Source organism: Pecten maximus, chromosome 3 (genome assembly GCF_902652985.1).
Source record: "Pecten maximus chromosome 3, xPecMax1.1, whole genome shotgun sequence".
Classification (NCBI taxonomy): domain Eukaryota; kingdom Metazoa; phylum Mollusca; class Bivalvia; order Pectinida; family Pectinidae; genus Pecten; species Pecten maximus.
The window spans coordinates 24,608,457-24,629,114 of record NC_047017.1 but is presented as its reverse complement, the minus strand read 5'-3'; the positions used below and the strand labels follow the sequence as shown (position 1 = coordinate 24,629,114).

The 20,658-nt window shown below is 32.4% G+C and overlaps 1 protein-coding gene across 26 annotated transcripts in view; it reads right to left on the bottom strand.

The window, feature by feature from the left end:
• The window catches only part of LOC117323669 (cyclin-dependent kinase-like 1), a 33,546-nt gene continuing 12,888 nt past the window's right edge, over nucleotides 1–20,658 (bottom strand). For 2 of the 26 annotated variants that reach the window (XM_033879020.1, XM_033879023.1), the window contains 8 exons: nucleotides 11,698–11,748; nucleotides 11,230–11,253; nucleotides 10,486–10,536; nucleotides 9,959–10,012; nucleotides 8,911–8,961; nucleotides 7,739–7,792; nucleotides 7,445–7,495; nucleotides 1–4,986 (listed from right to left, as the gene is read on the bottom strand). In XM_033879020.1, the coding sequence (XP_033734911.1) occupies nucleotides 4,831–4,986; nucleotides 7,445–7,495; nucleotides 7,739–7,792; nucleotides 8,911–8,961; nucleotides 9,959–10,012; nucleotides 10,486–10,536; nucleotides 11,230–11,253; nucleotides 11,698–11,748 (492 nt within the window). In that variant the 3' untranslated portion in view covers nucleotides 1–4,830. Of the gene's footprint in view, nucleotides 4,987–7,444; nucleotides 7,496–7,738; nucleotides 7,793–8,910; nucleotides 8,962–9,958; nucleotides 10,013–10,485; nucleotides 10,537–11,229; nucleotides 11,254–11,697; nucleotides 11,749–14,017; nucleotides 14,072–14,448; nucleotides 14,503–15,830; nucleotides 15,891–20,658 lie in introns of all 26 variants that reach the window. The other 24 variants (XM_033879022.1, XM_033879026.1, XM_033879028.1 and 21 more) reach the window with 21 other exon arrangements.

Sequence of the window (20,658 nt, the reverse complement as noted above, 5' to 3'; positions counted from 1 at the left end):
TTTCATTGATAACATTTATTTCTAAATACAAATAACAATTTAAATTTGACATGGATTATTACTTTGAAGTATTTGACTTCTGAAAAAAAAAAAGACAGTAAACAATCCCTTTCTACCTTGGAAAACACAAATTTACAGTACTACAGCTGAGGTTCTGTATGAATATCCAAAATAATTTAGTATCTACTTGTAAGGTATACAGTGAATCAACTCTACACCATAGCAAGGTAATAAATGACCATCGAAACCAAAACATTTAAAAACAGAAAAATAAAACAGCAATCACTTAATATTTCTTTTTCAAATTTAAGTTTAGATACAAAGTTTTTTAAAAAGCTTTATAAAATTCATTGATAAAAATTTAGAAGAATTATTAAATCAAATCTGTTTTGTAAATTTATGCTAAGCTTAAAACATGCAAGACAACTATTAATTATGATATGCAGATATTTACTGAGCCATAAATCATTACTGCATAGGATTATGAATATTGTTAATAAATAAAGCAGTTTATAATATTGAAGTTTCTAACAAAAAAAAAAGTCCAAGGACTTGAGGATTTACAATCATGAGCCATTGTATAACACAATTTGCTATATGTGGAGACATGAAGGGGTCTGGTTAAAACACAGCGTCCCTTCTACTGTTAATTTATTATGAGATGAATAAATGAATAACATAAACTTATTTTGACTTCTCTACTGAATGAATCTACACTTTCTGTGAGAATCAACACAAACTTTTCAGGTCCCACAGTGCGGTACCACACTGGCTCGCCTTTTTACCTATAGGTGACAAATGTGTGAATCAAATGTAACAAAAGGCAAATCCTATTTTAGACAACCTTTGTTCCCGTAACCAAATTTAAATGTTCAATATGCTCTAATGATTGTTAGGACGGAATGATAATTCTTGGAAAAGCACAAATGAGTGTAGAAATCACCATAATTTAGAAATATAATCAACTTGTACGGCTCGTTTAAGTAACATGATCTTAATTGATAATCATCAAATCTGAATTGATTCATTATCATAAGTTACAAACATATAGTCAACACAGATTCTGATCTATCTAACATCAAAGCAATTTTTTCCCTTTCTTCTATCTAAATGTTGAATTCACTAAATGACAATTACATACCAGCCGTTAAAATTTGACCAAGTGCTGGAATAGGCACATTCAAGGCACATGAATACATGGTTGTCCTGTTGGTAGAAATCAAAGAAGGAAAAAAGGTAGGATAAGACTTTGTTTTCCAAGGATAATAGACATCACCACATATAACACAGAAACAACAAATAAAACTACTGTCCACCAATCAGACATAAAATGCAACAGGTAAAAACCATTTTGATTATCAGTAATTTAGTAAAATACAACAAAATCCAACAGTTTTATCACTCAGTTCCCTGTGACACCTTTTTTGCCGGTCACTGCAACATTCTGCATTAATCAACATATCGTGTTACAAGTGAGAAAATGTCACTTAAAATATTAATTTTATATTTTGCATTAATATAGATATCATAAAATAAAGTCCAGATGTAATAATTTATCATGATGTATTTATATAAAAGATGTTGCAACAAACAACTCAACATTTATGAGTGATTATAGAGAGTGGGGAAAAAAAGAGATTTTTTAATGTTCCATTTCAAATCAAACTTCAAATAATCTTCAATGAAAAGCTATGATAAAAACTATTTAAGATGTGACTATTTTTGCACAAAATAAAGCTTTTTTGAAAATATTTTCCCATTATGTTCATTTATTTAAGTCATGTACTTCAAAAGAATGTAAAATGCCATGATGGAGACTAAATAATGGTTACTAATTACATCCTAAACTACCGGTTAATTCATTAATAAAATATTCATTTAATTCTAACCTATCTTATCAAAAAGGAAAAAAAGACATCAATCAGAAAATCATGCGAAATGTGAATTAGCACAACTAAATTGATCAACATAAAATATACATTAAGTATATACATATACCAACTTGTTGCATGATGACTTGCAAGACCAAAATATTCTTTTACAACATGTGGTACACAAAACAAACATGTGACACAAGATGGCATCGCTCTACCTAATGTCCTTATATCATATATAGTCAAAGATACATTTTAAAGCTTTAACATAATATAACTATTTCAACATGATTCGTACATATTTAAACACAAGGATCACAAAACCTTGTCCAACTGACAAAATATCAGGCTCCACAAACCATATTCACATATATATCAAAGAATCTGGCAGAGGATCATGGCTTATTAATACTTTTTTTTTTTCATTTTGAAGACATCACAATCAATGTTCCAGTGTAATATATATCAGAGAGTTCTCTCTGTTCCACAAAACTCATAAGCATGACTTGGATCAATAACAACATTTCTTTTAAATTTCGCTCAAAAGAAGCACTATGACTTGTTAAATGCGAGAAAAGCTTTCATGCTTTGTCCCACAGGAACCCATGTTTCCCATCAATATTTTAACCCTTACCTGAGACAGATAAAACACTCCAATGTCACAATACATGTCAGTTTACAAGGTCACCATTCTTATGTTGTAAAACTACAATTCAGAGGATTATTTTGGAATGAAAATAAATCAACATTTGATTCTTAATAGATGAGTGATGTGACCCTGATCTAATGTAGATCATCAAATTTCGAGCCTTAACATTTTACACAATACCAGGCATGGCTTTTAGATAAATGTCAAGTCGTATTCCTGATTGCCAACAAATATATGATGGGAGGTACTTTTGTGTAACACAAAAATATAACAATTAAAAAAAATCCAGAAACTACAATGTTACATGACCTCAACATTGTAATTCAATGGTCAAATGTACAATTTCGGAGGCAAATTTTCAGAGGCTATTCGGAAGCAACGGAGTGACAAGGAGTGTTCAGGCATATATATACAAACTCTGGAGAGGTGCCCAGACAAACACAATTGAATTTCTTGTTAAGTACATTGCTAGCTACACACAGGCAAAAGAAATGGCATGAACAAAGCAAACACATAGTTAAAGATAAACCGTCTTTGTGTACATAAATCTTACTTATTTTACTTTGGTAACAGGGATATTTCTTGCGCTGGAAACAATTTCATACCTAGGTAATTCTATTTAATAAATTTCAAAAATAAAAGTCGAAAATTGTTTTTCCTTTGTCATGAAATTGGACAATTTATCATATGCATTCTTTATGATAACTTGTAATTTTCTGGGTATTAGCAGATGTGCGCTAAATTTTGAATTCTACATTCACATGTTAATGTGCCTCCACTCTTGATGCCACAAAACAAGAGAGCTCCTATCGAACTCTTACACTACAGCATATACGCAAGACAGATAATACAATAACTTGGCATTTCTCTGTGGAAAAAAATAGCAAGTTCTTTTTATGGCAGATCTGTAGAAATAACAAAGATATATATGTAAAAAAATTCTTATTTTAATTGGGGGAGGGGGATATCACATTTACATAACTTAATTGACTGGCTTATTTTTTTTTACATTGTATTTTTTCTGAAATATTCTTTAAAATTTCATATAAACAAGTATTATAATAATTCATCACTTCATAAAGGAAAAAATTCTTCACAATGGCAATTAATACCAGTATTTAAATTTATTGCTAAATGGTTTATTTTTTATTTTTCATGTAACAAAATAGTAATTAAGTGTCCAAGATGGAATTATGTAATATGCCAGCCAATTACATAGTTTGATCACGTATGTATATATATATATATTTGGGAAAAAAAACTCTCATCCATTTAAATTATGAAATACTTTTCTAATAGCTATACTTATAGAGATATAATCAGAGAACAAAGGACAAAAAAACAGATATATCTAAGTGCAAGCATACACAAATATTCTCGTAGGTTCCCCGCATCAGCTCTCATTGTGGATTAAAATGCTACCATATGTAATCCAATCCCACTCTCGCACAAATCTCTCAGCAATAGCATCTACCATACTATAAAGCCTATCCAACTAACAATTAAGGACAAAACAAAAACTAAACCACCCCAGTTACTGAAAAATGTCACGTGAAAACAACAAAAAACAACCGAGACGCATTAAAACCATACATACCAACCCTAATGACAATAAGATCAGTTACATTAGTATGTACTGGTGAGGATTAAATCTGTTAATCAATTAAGATAATCAAGACTAACCAGGGACTGAAAAATCACACAAACACATGCCCTTTCTACCTCTAGCAATTGCCCATAATGAATCTTAATGTTTAACCATGGTTTGAGAAACAAGTATAGATTTTCCATAATGAGATTCTAATGTATTAACATTCAAATATTGTACAACAGCCTTTTTAATGTCTGGTATCATGTTATTTTTTTATCTGTTTAAAGCCTAAATAAAAATTTGTCATTTCGTCTAATTAAACAAAAAAAATCATACCTATTTAGTTAATTAACAAAAGGCTCAAGGGGTCTGCATCACTCACCTGGATATTTCAGAAATCATGACAAAACAGTCCAGGTGAGCTAAAAATTAAATTCTTTACAACCGTATTTAATTCCCCAGTCTAGCAATTTGAGTGTATGGAAAATTCAATATATAGTTACATGTTTGGGCAAACCATGGTTGATGCGGGGTAAACCTTGCTTATGGTCTGTCTAACGACATTTGACAGGTGTGAGTGAGAAGCAGTAGACAGGGTGTGAAAGGCACACAACATGTCCATTGCTCCCGACACAATGAAAAGATTGGCCTCCAGGATTCTGTGTCATGACAACTAACATTTAGTTGTCATGACGCATTACCCCTTGGCCGTAAAGTCAGATGTTCGGCAGGTGGTGGTGGTGGTGGTCGTGACCCTGCTTCGAAGGGTGATGGTCGTGGATGGGGTTTTTCTTCCCCACGTACCCCTTTGGGGCAGGGGAGGTAGACGTGTTGTTGGTTGCGTTCAGAACCGGCAACATGTTGTAGTTTGTCTGCAAACAGAGAAAGTACAATTAATACTTTGTCACATTAATGCATCCACTTAAGAGTCTGCACTAACACTTCATTAAAACCAGTTCATAACTTAAATCTGTAAGAAAAGATAACATCCCAGATTGGCTTAATTTAAAAATGCAGAAACACTTCACTGACTATCCTGAGGCAAATCTATCAATTAAAGAAAAATGAGAAAAAAAAGAAAGAATTGAAATTCATATAAAACAATTGATTTAATTACTACCATTGGTAGAGGATAAGCGGTAAAATGTTTGCAATGCATGCCAACTGCTCACAATTCAAAGTACATCCTCTCAAAATCCAAAGTTGATATACATCGATTTACCCCAATATTCCTTCTATTGAAGTGTTATTGCAACTCTGGGTTTTACCTCTTAGAGTGACTGTTGTTTTCAGAAAATAGAGTATATATTTAATCCTACAACTGGAATCACATTATGATCAATTTTAATCTTTAAAATATGCCCTTCATTCAACATGTATACATCATAACATCAAATAAATTCAATAATTTGATTGTAGAAGTTTGACAATTCAAAAATTCAAACTCATTAATTTTAATCCAAATTTATTGACAAATCTATTTATACTTATTTGTATACCTTATATCAGGGTCAAAGTGTAGCTTGATTCAAGTCATCATGGTTCATTTAAAATTGTTAATTTTTAGTATGTAATAAAAAATATATAAAGTCATGCTTTAAATAGGAAAACCATGAAATTACAACCTTATTTTATTCACTAGACTAGCAGGTTGTTCAGTGTAAGTAATGGTACCCCTCAAGGTACACAAAAACCAAGAGGATAAGGAAGGGGTTAATGGAATATAAGCTTATAGCTCAAATAAAGAGGAGCAAATATTCAACCAGGCATGCAGTTTATTACACATTAAAAAAATTGTAGCTGTGGAAAAATAGTAAATCATTAGAAAACACATTTTAGGATTCTTATTATGTAAATTTCAGGGAAAAAATAAAAAAGACCCCATTAACAAATCCTGTTAATGTAATTTCAATTTAGCATATACATATGTATATTCAAATTTTATCTATAATTGTAGAAAAGTTAAAACTGAAAAAATCAAATTCCAGTTACTGCTTGTAATCTAGAGTGGCCAGTCTGTAAACATGCATGGGCCATAACTCTGGGGGTTTGGTTTTATTTGTTTTACGTCCTACCAACAGCAAAGGTCATTTAAGGACTCTAAAACTCTGGGGGAATTATTTCACTAGGTAATACACAGTATTTATCTTAGAAGAATTAATAAGCACACATGATCTGGTAATATTGTAGGGGCAGAGTATATATGAAATAAGCCCTGCATAAAGTGATGCAAGGTGAATAAAGGGAGACCACTTTGTATGTTGTGGGGTACGAGATGGACAGATATGGTTGGGTAGCTATATAGCCTATAGTCTCATCTGGTAGTAATGGGTAATGTAATTTGGTATCGAAGTAGAAATGGTCAAAGCTTTCAGATCAATGGAACAGATTTACTATCTGAAAGGTAAGTTTTCTTGATCATCAGCTAGTAAGGTTTGACTGTCATGTATCCAGACCGGTTAACCACTGAAAACTGTATCTTACATACCCCAGGCCTTCATGCATTGCTTCCATGCATTCTGACCTCAGATGAAGGTCAATATGAGACACATTCATGAATAGTTAATATGTTTTTCATCAAGTTGAAATCACAACACAGAGATATAATTTGTCAACAAGAATGGTTTTTCACAGTATGTTTTTTTTTTAATCGCATTATACTTCTATTTAGGAAATGAGGGTTATTTTTGGGAAAGGATAGCAGCATAAAGCAGATATGAGATATTGATAAAAATAAACAAAAATCTGCCTGTAGCACGCAAGGAGATTATAGGAAGATATTTGATCAATTTTTTAGCAGCCGGTCCCAAACATCTAATATTCCTGATATATACTAATGGGAAGTATCTTATAAACCAATATTCAACATCACACTAACACATTCACCTGATAGTGTGAGCTGACTATACCAAACCAACAACAAGTATTTAACCTGTAAATTATCACACTAATGTGGTAAGGGAAAGCTGACACGGTTCAACAACTGAAATTTCTTCAAAATTTTGAGTGAGAAGGACTCGAGAAAAAACCTGGTAACAGTAGAGTATTACACACTGATCTCAGAAAGCCATTTAGATAATTTAGAAAGAAAAGGAACAGCCCTACAACAGATGAAGCACATGAATATTATAACCTGCTATAGTGACCACCTGTGTTAACTGACTTATAATAGACCGACAACTCCTAAAGATATTGTATATGGTCACTATAGAAAGGTTTTTGCGTGTTTGTGAAGATTGGCACACACAATATATATTTTGCGTTTATATACAAAACAAACGTGATAAGTCTGCAGATATAGTGTCGCTATGGTGACAAGTGAGGACGTACCTCAGGCTCCTTTAATTCTCCCTCCTTAATTTTTGCTGGTTTCCATGACAACTACCAACATTAATTTTTTACTACATTAAACATTGCTTAGGATTTCTTGCAGAAAGCACCATATTTATTATTTAACATTAGGATATATATTTTCTTCCTTTGTTTTCTTTAAACATAATCGATTTATCAATTTACCTTCAAAGTATATAAAAAAAAAGTTTTTGTTTGCATAATGGATTCACCTCATGTTTTTTTTTGTTTTTGTTTTGTAACTATCCTCTTTGATCAAATATTGATTCCTACCTCTATATCTCGTGACTGTGTGTCATCATCTCTGTTTCTGGATGGTTTCCATGTCTATCCAACATCATAAACACATTTAATCAAGAATCAAATGTTATAATGCTGTCAGAAATTATCAATGGAACTTTCCATACCGTATGTGACCTAATAAGTTTACCCAGATTTTTTCCTTGAAGATCTTACCTCAATCACCTGCAACTACAACTTTGGTCTTTTGCCTGTCTGCTTTTTTTCCACAAATATAACTTTACACAGCCTCTAAGTAATATTTATGCTTATTTTAAATTCAAAGATAAGACATATCTAGTCTAGAGTATTACCAAAGTATCATCACTAAACATGATCCACATCTTCCAATTTTGTCTTTTTCTTTTCATTTAAAATCATGTATGAAACCTGATGTAACACTTTCATTCAACTTGTGAAATATCTGAAAATATTTTTTAATAACATATTATTTTTCATTTAATCATCCGATATATGTCTCCACCTAAACCAGGCCTGAGGAATTGTGGGTAGTGTGCACTCAAGATGCACTTATATATGAAAGTACTTTACATATGCATCTGCAAAGCTCAACTCCGGCAAGATTTCCCACCTGCAGCAGGCAAAGACTTTACTCAGATTTCTCAGAAATACCCTTTTTTCAACCCTCATATTACATGAAATTTTATGCCGTAAATGTTTTTATTATCAAACAAACCTCTCTTTCATCTTTCATGCACAGTACACTTATTAGGTCAGATGCAGTATTATGTTTTTAAAATATTGTTATTGTCAAATAATTATGATGAATTGTTATATTTGTACCATAATCTTCTAATAACCATTGGCAAACGTTTGAATTTTGTAAAAGTCGAACAGAACATTGTTACTGAAAAAAATATTATGCAAACATAAAAGATAACAAAAAAAGTCAAACAATTTTTTACACCAACATTATGTCAAAGACGGTTCTTCATTATTCACAATGAAATGAACTGCCAGGCTTACGAAATATCTAAATGTATCTTTCTGATCATCATATACATATAATATGTGTACTATTGTATGTATGATGTGAAAATTAAATATCTTAGCATGACTGAAATATTTGAATCAGCAAACATTCCTAGAAGTTGATATCTATGATTAGAGGCAAATTTAAATTTGACAGTGAGAGATAAGATTACCTCATGATCATTCTGGGTTTCATTGTCTCGGCTTCGGGCCTGTTTCCATGGCTAGGTCCAATAGATATAAATGTGTGTAAGTTTTGACTCGATCTTTAAATATGGTCAACACAAAGTGAAAATGAGTCATATCAACACCTTCTCCCCCAACTCACAGCCAATACACATTCTGTACCATCAACTTGTATCACCTAGATGACTACAACCCTTGTTATAGAGCTGTACCAATGGTACCTTTCAGCGTAAAATTGTTGAAGGCAAACATATCTAAGCATGGCTGTATTTCATTTTAACAAAAAGTTCACTCAAAAACGTCCAGTAACATTTAGAAGAAAATGTATAGTTTTTATGTTAGTTCAATGCCTCAAAAGTTTACACAAAAAAGACAATGGCAGAATTTAGGAACTAGTATAACATAAAATCTAGACAATAGCTACAGTAGCAATATAATAACAAAACTACAGCCAAAGGAATTTAACTAGTCACAAGCATGGAGGAAGGACTTTTTTCCAGCAATAATGAAATAAAATGGCTTTCAGCCACAGCCGATCTCCAGCTGATTTGTACTGAAGGGTAGAAGATTCAAGTCAATGACTGGCTGAAGATGGAGAGAATCATTAGCTTAACACCTGGCATTCAAAACCATATGTATACAGCATATAAAACTAACAAAACCAACTTATTACACAAATATCTGCTGAAGCTTCTTTACCATTTTGCAACTCATTCTTAAGTTAATGATAATTTATGTATAAATAAAATGTAAAAGAAGAACAAACAAATGAAAAAAAAAAGTGAGCTAAAAATAAACAAAAGATGAAGTACATGTACATGTATTAGGACAACAGGCAAAGAAGTAAAGAAATGAAGCGGTTATATATTATGAAAGTGTCGATCATGATTGCTTGCTTTAGGACAAAATCTGCTAAATAAATAAACCTGTCCATGCTACATCTACAGTATGGTTACTATATCTGTCCTGTCTGTAACACACAACTAACTAACCAAACAAACAAAATGTAGTCAGCTCCGACCACAATACACATACCTCCGACTCCTTAAGTATATCTGTCTCCTTCCATTTGACTGGCTTACCAGTGATCTATAGGTGTGATAAAAGTACATCTCACACCTGGTATAGGGGCACATAACTCATCAACAGAGTTATTTCCCTTTGAGCTAACTACTCAGTGACTTAGGATATTTTATTTTCCCTTTGTGATTATGGATGAGGGAATGGGAGTTACTTCCCTTTGGTTTTTGATCAGGGATTTGGACTTGCTTTCCATTTGCACTTGGGCCAATATAACTGAAGCCAAAAGTGCCCCCATGCAAGTATTATCTTTCTTGCACTAAAACAGTGTGCTTTGTAAAAGACAGTAATTGTGTAAATGACCATGATTATAGAGCTACATTTTTTTGAACATAAACAGATTTAGTGATACGTAGGTAATCTAAAGGCTATACTTCTGATAATGAAAAAAAAGTACATTTCAAAAACTTCTTATGAAGCAGAAGTAGAATAAAAATCTAAGGAAATGACCTTTACGGGTCAGTGACTATGATTAGGCATACCTCCATATCTTTGTGGTAGTCATTGTCTTTGACCTTCATGGGCTTCCATCGCTGTGAGTAAGGTTAAACAAAGGCGGCCATCATTTTCTAGTTTACAATATTTTTTAACAAAAAATTCCATATCTATCATTAATCTGCATTTTGAATAAGAGTCCATTAGTATTTTTACATTACAATCAAATAGTTATAATTCTAGTGAAATCAGTAAGATTTCATAAAATTGAACAAAAATTTCAGCAACTTCATACAAAAAATTAAAATCTTAAGAATCTGTAAAAACATGTTAAATACTGATTTTTTGTAAATTTTCATAAATAAATGATGAAATTAAAATCTTGCTCTAAATCTAGCCTATCTTGTGTTTGTATACTGTATGTATAGTCATGCAAATTATAGTATATTAGCATATATGATATAATATTCATTCCAAGACTAGCCGTCTTATTTACAGTACATTACGGTAATTACATTAAGCAATTAATACACTAACTTCATGCATTTTGTGATAAATCTAAAATTTATATCTTAAATATCAATGGATTAAATGGACTATTTTATTGTAAGCTTTTAACCCCCAACCTTTTGTGTAAATATTTGCAGAATTTTACTAGGTGATTGTATAATTATATATCCCTCCTGAATGTACGAATAGATTGAATACAGACTGTACTACGGTCTAGTTATTTATATTGCATGCATTTGGACTAGCTCTTTATCTAGTTATAAGTTATTAAAATTTCATACATGTACCGGTTTATAAATATGACGCTAAAATGTAAATCATAACATTTGAAATAAAAGTGAAAAAAATCATTAATACAGAGCATGATAATTTCAAAATGAATTACACATTTTGTGAGTTAAATTTATTTAGATTTCAGTTAATTTTGTTATTTCTTCAAACATCTAAAACCATTTGCATGGTTATCTAGCCACTTAAAAAACTCTTAAATACCAAACTCCTCAACCCTTCAACCAAATGTCCTGTCGTGTTACAAGGGATTTTTAAAGTGTACGTTGTACATGTATCCATACTATGTATGAACAAGTCCAAGTCCTAGCCATTCATCGGCTCAATTTTAATCCTTTATATATTTTCGTCAAGTTTTAAAAACATGATATTGTTCATCTCAAATATGTAGCAAGCAAATGTCAAAACAATGAACTTAGCATAGTGAGGCGATAACAAATGTAAACAGTCGGTGGACGTACCTCCACATCTCCTTGAATATCATCTTCTCGAGGCCGGGACTGTTTCCAATGCTACATCCAACAGACACAAAATCATCATTTTATCAAAAGATAAAATATTTTGGGATTGTTTATCATCCTGTTGAACATTTGATACAAAATACCTTGAAACTGAAATAGTCTCTAATAAACATACCACAAAGATATTCCAGCAAGTCATTTTAATAAAACCTACAGCCATCCAGACACATACTGACCACCATTCCAACTCCAAGACAATGGATAAAAACATTCCCACAAATGTTCACCTTGGAAGCCTGTTGATACTGAAGCCCTCATTATAATACCAACATTATCACATGCATTGGTACGGTGCTCAATCTACATAAATCCTGCACTGCTATGCCAATTACTTCTCAAAAGACAGTATACAAAGTCAATGTGGAGAAATAAATAAGTGATATTTTCTACAGATCCTCGTCGGCAACTATCGGCTCAATATAACCATTAATATGGGTCCTCAAAACTGCTGTTAAACTCAATAAAACAATTAGTACCTCTATAATATATTTAGAGGTTATTTTTAAACATATAATAATGAGAAATAAGAATTTGTCATTAAAAGTTTTATAAGTGTTCACTTGAATTATGGAATTAAAGAAAGAAGACGACTGATAGGAAATAGAAAGTGGAAATGATTATCATACAGTGTGAAATAATCACCAGTTTCCAAAAATTCAATCAGGTAAACACATAGTCAATTAAGTCATTAATGACTAAAATAAAAAAAAATAAAAACCTGTGTTCAGTAAAGTTACACTAAAATTGCATGTGGGGCAGAGGTACCATTTAAATACTGGTAATAATGTACAAACAGAAAAATGTTATTTTACAGTTTAAATGGCACTTCCTCTTTAGCTATTCAAACACAATTGTCAAGTACTCGGTAGCTGACTTTATTAGAAGTTAAAACATTTTTAAATTATTCATGTAAATGTTGCTGAAATTGATTGACAAATAATATTAATTGAATTGTAGTTTAACTCATTGGCTTCCTGTTTGATAATCAATAGGTGATAACATAGGGTTCGTTTTCCATGAAATGTGTATGAAAAAAAAAAAAATTCAAATTGGTCATTTAATTATTGTTTGCTAATTAGCTCAAAATTGCTGAAACTCTTCTTCATGAAATACACAACACTGACTGCTTGGATTCTCTACTTAAAGTTAACTCAAATGGTTAAATAACATTTGATGAATTTCTTGGCAAAATCTGAAAATTAAGTACCTAATAAATAATCAAGCTGCAGACTGAATGGCAGCAATATGATAATTAATCCCCAATTTCTACCATACAGCATAATCTGCCATGGTATCATAAACTTTTATCAATATTCATAAAATCAACCTATCAAATACAGCCTATTTGATTTAATACATCTCTCCTCAGTTAATTTTTCCTATAAAATATAATATTGATTATCCGTCAGACCTTTGGGATTGATTGCTGTGATGTAGGACATGGATTCATCCATCTCGTCATTAAAATGCAATCAACATGCTGGCTCATCCCACTCAGGAGATTAATATTGCAGTGAAGCTCGTGTATCAACGAACAAGATACAAAAAAAAAAATAGCACATGGCATTTCAGGGCTACAGGTGATGGGAAATTATCAACTTAGGTAGGTAGCCATAGCAGCTGATGGTGTTGTCATTGGTAAACACTGGGTGGGACCATTATGTTTTTATTATTGCGTTGTCAGGGGAGCATGTGATGGCCCAGCTGTCATCAGAATAGAAATCGACCTACATCAGCAACATCACAGTATATAACATAGAACTGTTTAATTAGATAACATCTCATCTATGCATATACATGCCAGATTAATTCTTCCTTAAGCATTTCTATGCAGATTAGATTTGTTCAATTTTGTGCATTTCCTTACTATCTTTAAATAACAGTTCCCTGTTAAAAATGATCCTGTAGATATACAATTTCGATACCAGATAAAAGTTTTTAAATTATACAATGGAAACATTTTCAAAAGAACTATTTGAAACTAAAAAGCTATTCCGACAATATATGTATATGAATATTTAGATAATGAAAAGTGAATCACATAAGATGATATTAAATCAAAAAGGTAATTGATGTGTGGTTTAAAAAGAATATCATAAAAATACAAAGACATGTTTATAAATACAATGTATATCAAAAGCTAATGTGTGGTTTAAAAAACAAAATATCATAAAAATACAAAGACACGTTTATAGATATATCAAAAGCTGACTGACACATGTACGTGACTGGCAACATTCATGCAGTGTGCGGGGCGTACCTCAGTCTCTTTATGAGACTCGGCGTCTTTCCCCTTCCATGAAGACTTCCATTTCTGGCAGCATCACAAACAATTTGAGATTTAGTTATACTATTATCCGTACAGTCAGAAATACTGACTTTTCACCTTCCAGACTTTTAACCAGTTTAGAAAAAAAAAACTGTTTACAAAAAGTAAGCATTTCATTTAAAGAGTGATTGTGAAATATTTTCACTATGAATATATATATTTCTAGTAATACACATCCAACAAACTTTTTGTTTGTTAGGATCCAGTACCTATATTGGATTATACCGTCGTTATTACTTACTATACCCTTTTATACACAGGTATATATGTATTACAAATTGAACGGATAAGAAAATTCAGTTAAAATTATATTCATTTTTCCGTGATTTTTTGTCATTAAAATTGGTAATAACCAACTGTACCTCACATTCTTTCAGCGTGTCTTCCTCTCTTAATCGGAAGGGTTTCAAGGGAGGCTAAGGGTACATGAATACATCATTTTACCATACAGAGGTAACAGTGGAGAATATAATTATGTAACAAAGGTTAAATATTGAGGCAGCATTTATCTATCATTGTAAGGAATTGAAAAAAAAAATTCTTACAAACATATTGCATACAACCTTGGCAAAAATACATTTGTGCAGTTAACTAAATGAAAGCAGAAAATAAAATGAAAAAGTTTTACTGTAAAAATTGTATCATATTTTTTTTTTTTTTTTTACTTATTTACACATTAAAAATTAATATGATTTAAATCTGAATAAGATTAATCAAATTGCCATTAGCTAAAGGTTAACACAATAAACAGAGCTCTATATACATGTGTAACTACTAATTATAATTACCATATTATACTATACTAATAAGCATGCTTATTTCAATCAATATAAAATCTAAAAAAAATGAAAAAAATCTCAAAGATTGCACAGAAACCAGATCAGACACATATAGTCTGGTCACATATAATAATAATATCAAATGTGTGATGAAGGTGTCACTGAGCCGGACTAAACATGATGTGATGACAGCTACATACAATCTAAATTACATAGAAACATTTAGTATCTTATCAGGAAAGAAAAAGAAAAAGAAAACTTCTGTGTGAGAATATAGATACATTTAGATATACTACAAACAAAATTGTGACCAAAATAAAATGTGGTTCAAAATTGTGACCAAAATAAATGTGGTTCACATGTACAGATAGTTACACAAATGATAAATGATCAAAAATGAAATAACAAAAATGTACAGAGTACAATTTTCTAGTTGTGTTACATCACCACATCTGTAGGGTACTGACTGAGACAGGAACGGGTTACATGACAATACTGGCTTTTGATATTAGGTTTGTAGGACCCTTATTAACCCTATAGTATAATAACTTGTTCCAGTTTTTAAACAGATAATACAGGTTTTATGACATACAACATAACCTTTCAGATCTTGATAAATGACTCGTATTAATTAGCACCCAGAATTTAAATGTTAAAGGACTTGTATGAAGATTTGTGTGAAATTTTTATCAATATGAAGATTACGACTCTTAGGAAATCAAATAGAAAATAAAATCTAAATTTCATTTAGAATTGGGCCATATAACAATCCATTTAATGCTAGCATAATGATTCAATCAATAAACCAGATTTGAACCATATGACTTAAGGACATTAGGTTTCAGTGAGGGTGATGGGAGACCTGTTGTATTGTCATGTATATGCCTGTGCTGTCCCAGTCAGGACCGCCAGATTGTGACATGGCCGCGATGTGGGAGTGGTCAGCATGCAGTGAGGACACATACCTGGTCCGCCTGACCATCCCTGTAGTACTCGTTATCCTTCCCCTTTGTGGGTTTCCATTTCTGCAGTCAATGTGTAAAATAATGGAACATGGTATTCTGCCACAATTTGTATGTATCAGATAAATAGAATACCTAGCTATATAGCTATACAGGCAAGAAATATTCAAAATCATTTAATAACCGATACAGCTTTTTTCTCTCTTCTTCCCTGTCAGAAATTGGTGCTGATTTTTCTTCATATTTTTCAATTAAAAACGCTAAACTAACTATTGTTTCCACTTTCAATTAACTCACAATATCAGGGTCAAATTTATCATTACAACACGAAATCTTATATAACTTACAATTTTGACCTGGACATACTAAATAATTTATATACATTTTGATATATAATCTAGAAAGTAAGGTTTTACTAGATACAGTATGTATATACACTTTCCTTAGAAAAATCGCCAAGATGTGACAAAAGTACTTAAGACGAGTTTTTCTGTAGGCATTACTTTGTCCATAAGGATAACTTTTCGCACATATGATTAGGATATGAACAACATACAGCTGGAGAAAGCTTAACTCAGAGGCTGTTTACATAAACAGGCCTAATAGTGGGGTCACAAAGATTAATGCAACAAAATTGAAAATAGGGCTAAACACATGTACAGTACTGGTTACATCCGATGTAAATAGTAATCAAAATTTAAAAAAAATTAAATTAAAAAAATTAATTTTGCAAGAAGAAACAAAACCAAAAACTGAAATGATCATTATTTCTTTGAAAGTACTCATTTAGTTTAATTTAAAACCAACTCATGTTAATTTGGGACCAATGACTATATATTTCCTTGCTATATAGGAGTAAATGTTTAAAACAAGCCTGACCATAGAGAGTGATGGAATCAGTTATCAAGCATATATCAAATATAAGGTTCTGTGGATTTTCAGATTTTCAAATATATTTTAATACTGCAAAATGGTTTAAACTCAATTTTGCATTATAAATATAAAAAGTGCTGCTGTTATTAGTCTATATATAATCAGCTGAACCTTTGAAGCATATGTTGTGAAAACATCTCTTGTTATAGTTACTATTTTGAAGTGGACACCAAGCATACCCTTGTGGCATACATACTCCAGCAATAAGAAATAAATAAAAATGAAGCATGAAATGTTTCCAAAAATTCATGATACCTGACAACACCTTGGTGCTCACAACCAAAGCAAGCAACAGGCAACCTCAAAAGTATCAATTATTATATGACCCAAGTAATGAATACATCATAACCTCCAACATCAAAGCTAGTTTGATATAACTTTGATACTCAGCACACCAGTACACCTACTCCTTACATATCACCCATACAACCTGAAGCTGCCATAATATCAATATCATCACAGGTCAACAGTATGAATTAATAAACAGTTTGATACAATTTGGCATTGGGTAACCAGAATGTGAGATATTAATCCACCAAAGATTCGCCCCTCATATGTACAACCTGTCCACACAAACCTGGTTATCTCCAACCAGCCTTCAGTATACAGATATTGTCCACACAAACCTGGTCATCACCAAACAGCCTTCAGTATACAGATATTGTCCACAAAAACCTGGTTATCTCCAACAACCAGCCTTCATTATACAGATATTGTCTACACAAACCTGGTTATCTCCTAACAGCCTTCAGTATACAGATATTGTCCACACAAACCTGGTCATCTCCAACCAGCCTTCAGTATACAGATATTGTCCACACAAACCTGGTCATCACCAAACAGCCTTCAGTATACAGATATTGTCTACACAAACCTGGTTATCTCCAACCAGCCTTCAGTATACAGATATTGTCCACACAAACCTGGTCATCACCAAACAGCCTTCAGTATACAGATATTGTCTACACAAACCTGGTTATCTCCTAACAGCCTTCAGTATACAGATATTGTCTACACAAACCTGGTTATCTCCAACCAGCCTTCAGTATACAGATATTGTCTACACAGACCTGGTTATCTCCAAACAGCCTTCAGTATACAGATATTGTCTACACAAACCTGGTCATCACCAAACAGCCTTCAGTATACAGATATTGTCTACACAGACCTGGTTATCTCCAAACAGCCTTCAGTATACAGATATTGTCTACACAGACCTGGTTATCTCCAAACAGCCTTCAGTATACAGATATTGTCTACACAAACCTGGTCATCACCAAACAGCCTTCAGTATACAGATATTGTCTACACAGACCTGGTTATCTCCAAACAGCCTTCAGTATACAGATATTGTCTACACAAACCTGGTCATCTCCAACCAGCCTTCAGTATACAGATATTGTCCACACAAACCTGGTCATCTCCAACCAGCCTTCAGTATACAGATATTGTCTACACAGACCTGGTCATCTCCAACCAGCCTTCAGTATACAGATATTGTCTACACAAACCTGGTCATCTCCAACCAGCCTTCAGTATACAGATATTGTCCACACAAACCTGGTCATCTCCAACCAGCCTTCAGTATATACAGATATTGTCCACATAAACCTGGTTATTTCCAACCAGCCTTCAGTATACAGATATGTAATTTGTACAACCATAAACTGTCCACACAGACCTGCCCTTCATAGTCACAACCACCTGACCAAACAAATATCTCCAAACAGCTACTAGTATACAGATATGTCCTTCCTTTATACAATGACAGCCTGGTTATCTTTAAAATGGCTTACATACATCACAGTTTCATCATATTTTTTTTTGTATCTTTGTAAATGGCAAATAAAACCAAACCATTTGACGTCAAGGACACAAATCTTAATTTCAGTAATTAACTATGTCTTCAGTAGCCCCCTTAACAAGGAATAGTTGTAATCTTTTTTCAAGGAAAAGGATTACTGTAATGACTATACAACAGTAAATGTGAATTAAGACTTATATGATAGTGAAGATTCTTTAACATTATATATACAAGATTCTTGGTAAATAAACAAAAGAATCAAACTTAAGAGCTAACTTGGTAACAACATCAAGAAAAGCATGCTTAGTATAGTCATGCAGTGTTCATAAAGACTGACAGCATTAGTAAACAACATGGTTTCCTTGCATTTTCTTTGTAAGCTAAAACCATTATAATCTCAATGAATTGTCTCAAAAGTCCTCCCTCCTCAGCCATTATTTTCCATGACTAATCTTAATAATTTGCTATCATTGCCCCTGTTCCAATTGAAAACTTCCTATCTTAGTCTCTTGCTTCAAAAACTGCCATCTTCTTCAAATATACCACCATACAGATTTTGGCAACTCACTGCATCAACTCCGAGTTCCAACCTAATTTCATACCAAACACAAATCCACATACAGGTTGCATAAAAATTTGACTAACAATCATTTCATACATTAAGGAAATTTATGTCTTGAAATCTTCATGATGCTTTCACATTCTTGCAATACAAATCCCCTGCCTCTGTTCCTAATATTGTCATAAATAGTATCTGTTCACAATACTGTTACAAACAAATCCTTTTTTCTGATAATCCCATAAACAATTTTGTGTTTTTGTCCTAAACATTACCTGTTCTAGTTAATGTCCAAAACAAGAGCTGTTCTGATTATTGTCATAAACAATACCTGTTCTCATAAACAATACCTGTTCTCGTTAATGTCCCAAACAATACCTGTTCTCATAAACAATACCTGTTCTCGTTAATGTCCCAAACAATACCTGTTCTCATAAACAATACTTGTTCTCGTTAATGTCCAAAACAATACCTGTTCTCATAAACAATACCTGTTCTCGTTAATGTCCAAAACAATACCTGTTCTCATAAACAATACCTGTTCTCATAAACAATACCTGTTCTCGTTAATGTCCCAAACAATACCTGTTCTCATAAACAATACCTGTTCTCGTTAATGTCCCAAACAATACCTGTTCTCATAAACAATACCTGTTCTCGTTAATGTCCAAATCAATACCTGTTCTTGTTATTGTCCCAAACAATACCTGTTCTTTTTATTGTCCCAACCAATACTTGTTCTTTTTATTGTCCTTACCAAAACCTGTTCTTTTATTGTCCTAACCAATACCTGTCCTCGTTATTGTCCTAACAAAAACCTGTTCTTTTTATTGTCCTAACCAAAACCTGTTCTTTTTATTGTCCCAAACAATACTTGTTCTTTTTATTGTCCCAAACAATACCGGTTCTTTTAATTGTCCTAACCAAAACCTGTTCTTTTTATTGTCCTGACCAAAACCTGTTCTTTTTATTGTCCCAAACAACACCTGTCCTCGTTATTGTCCTAACCAATACCTGCTCTTGTTATTGTCAAACAATACCTGTTCTTGTTATTGTCCCAAACAATACCTGGTCTCATAAACAATACCTGTTCTCGTTAATGTCCCCAGCAACATGTTAGCTTGTCAAGGTGAAACAATATAACACCAGGCCATAATACTTCCTCCATAAACTCACTTCAAACATCCTTTCAACCTTGATGTTAATTCAATGTCAAAGGCAAGCTGTAATAATCTTAAGTTCAAATTGATGGAAATGCAGTCTGGACACAGATATACATTCTTCTTTAACAAGATCAGTCAAGAAAATTGTAAGTTGGTGATGTGAGAAAATGTGTAACTCCATTACTAAACTATACACAATTGACTCAGTCACCATCTAAAATGTAATCAATCGATATCCCAAATAGTCAAATAGTGACAACCAACTGTAATACCACCACACAAACACTACTAAAGGCCTATGTCATGTTCAGATACCAGTCACCAAATAAGAAAGGCAATCTACAATGATTTCTTGTCATTTAAAACTCGGAT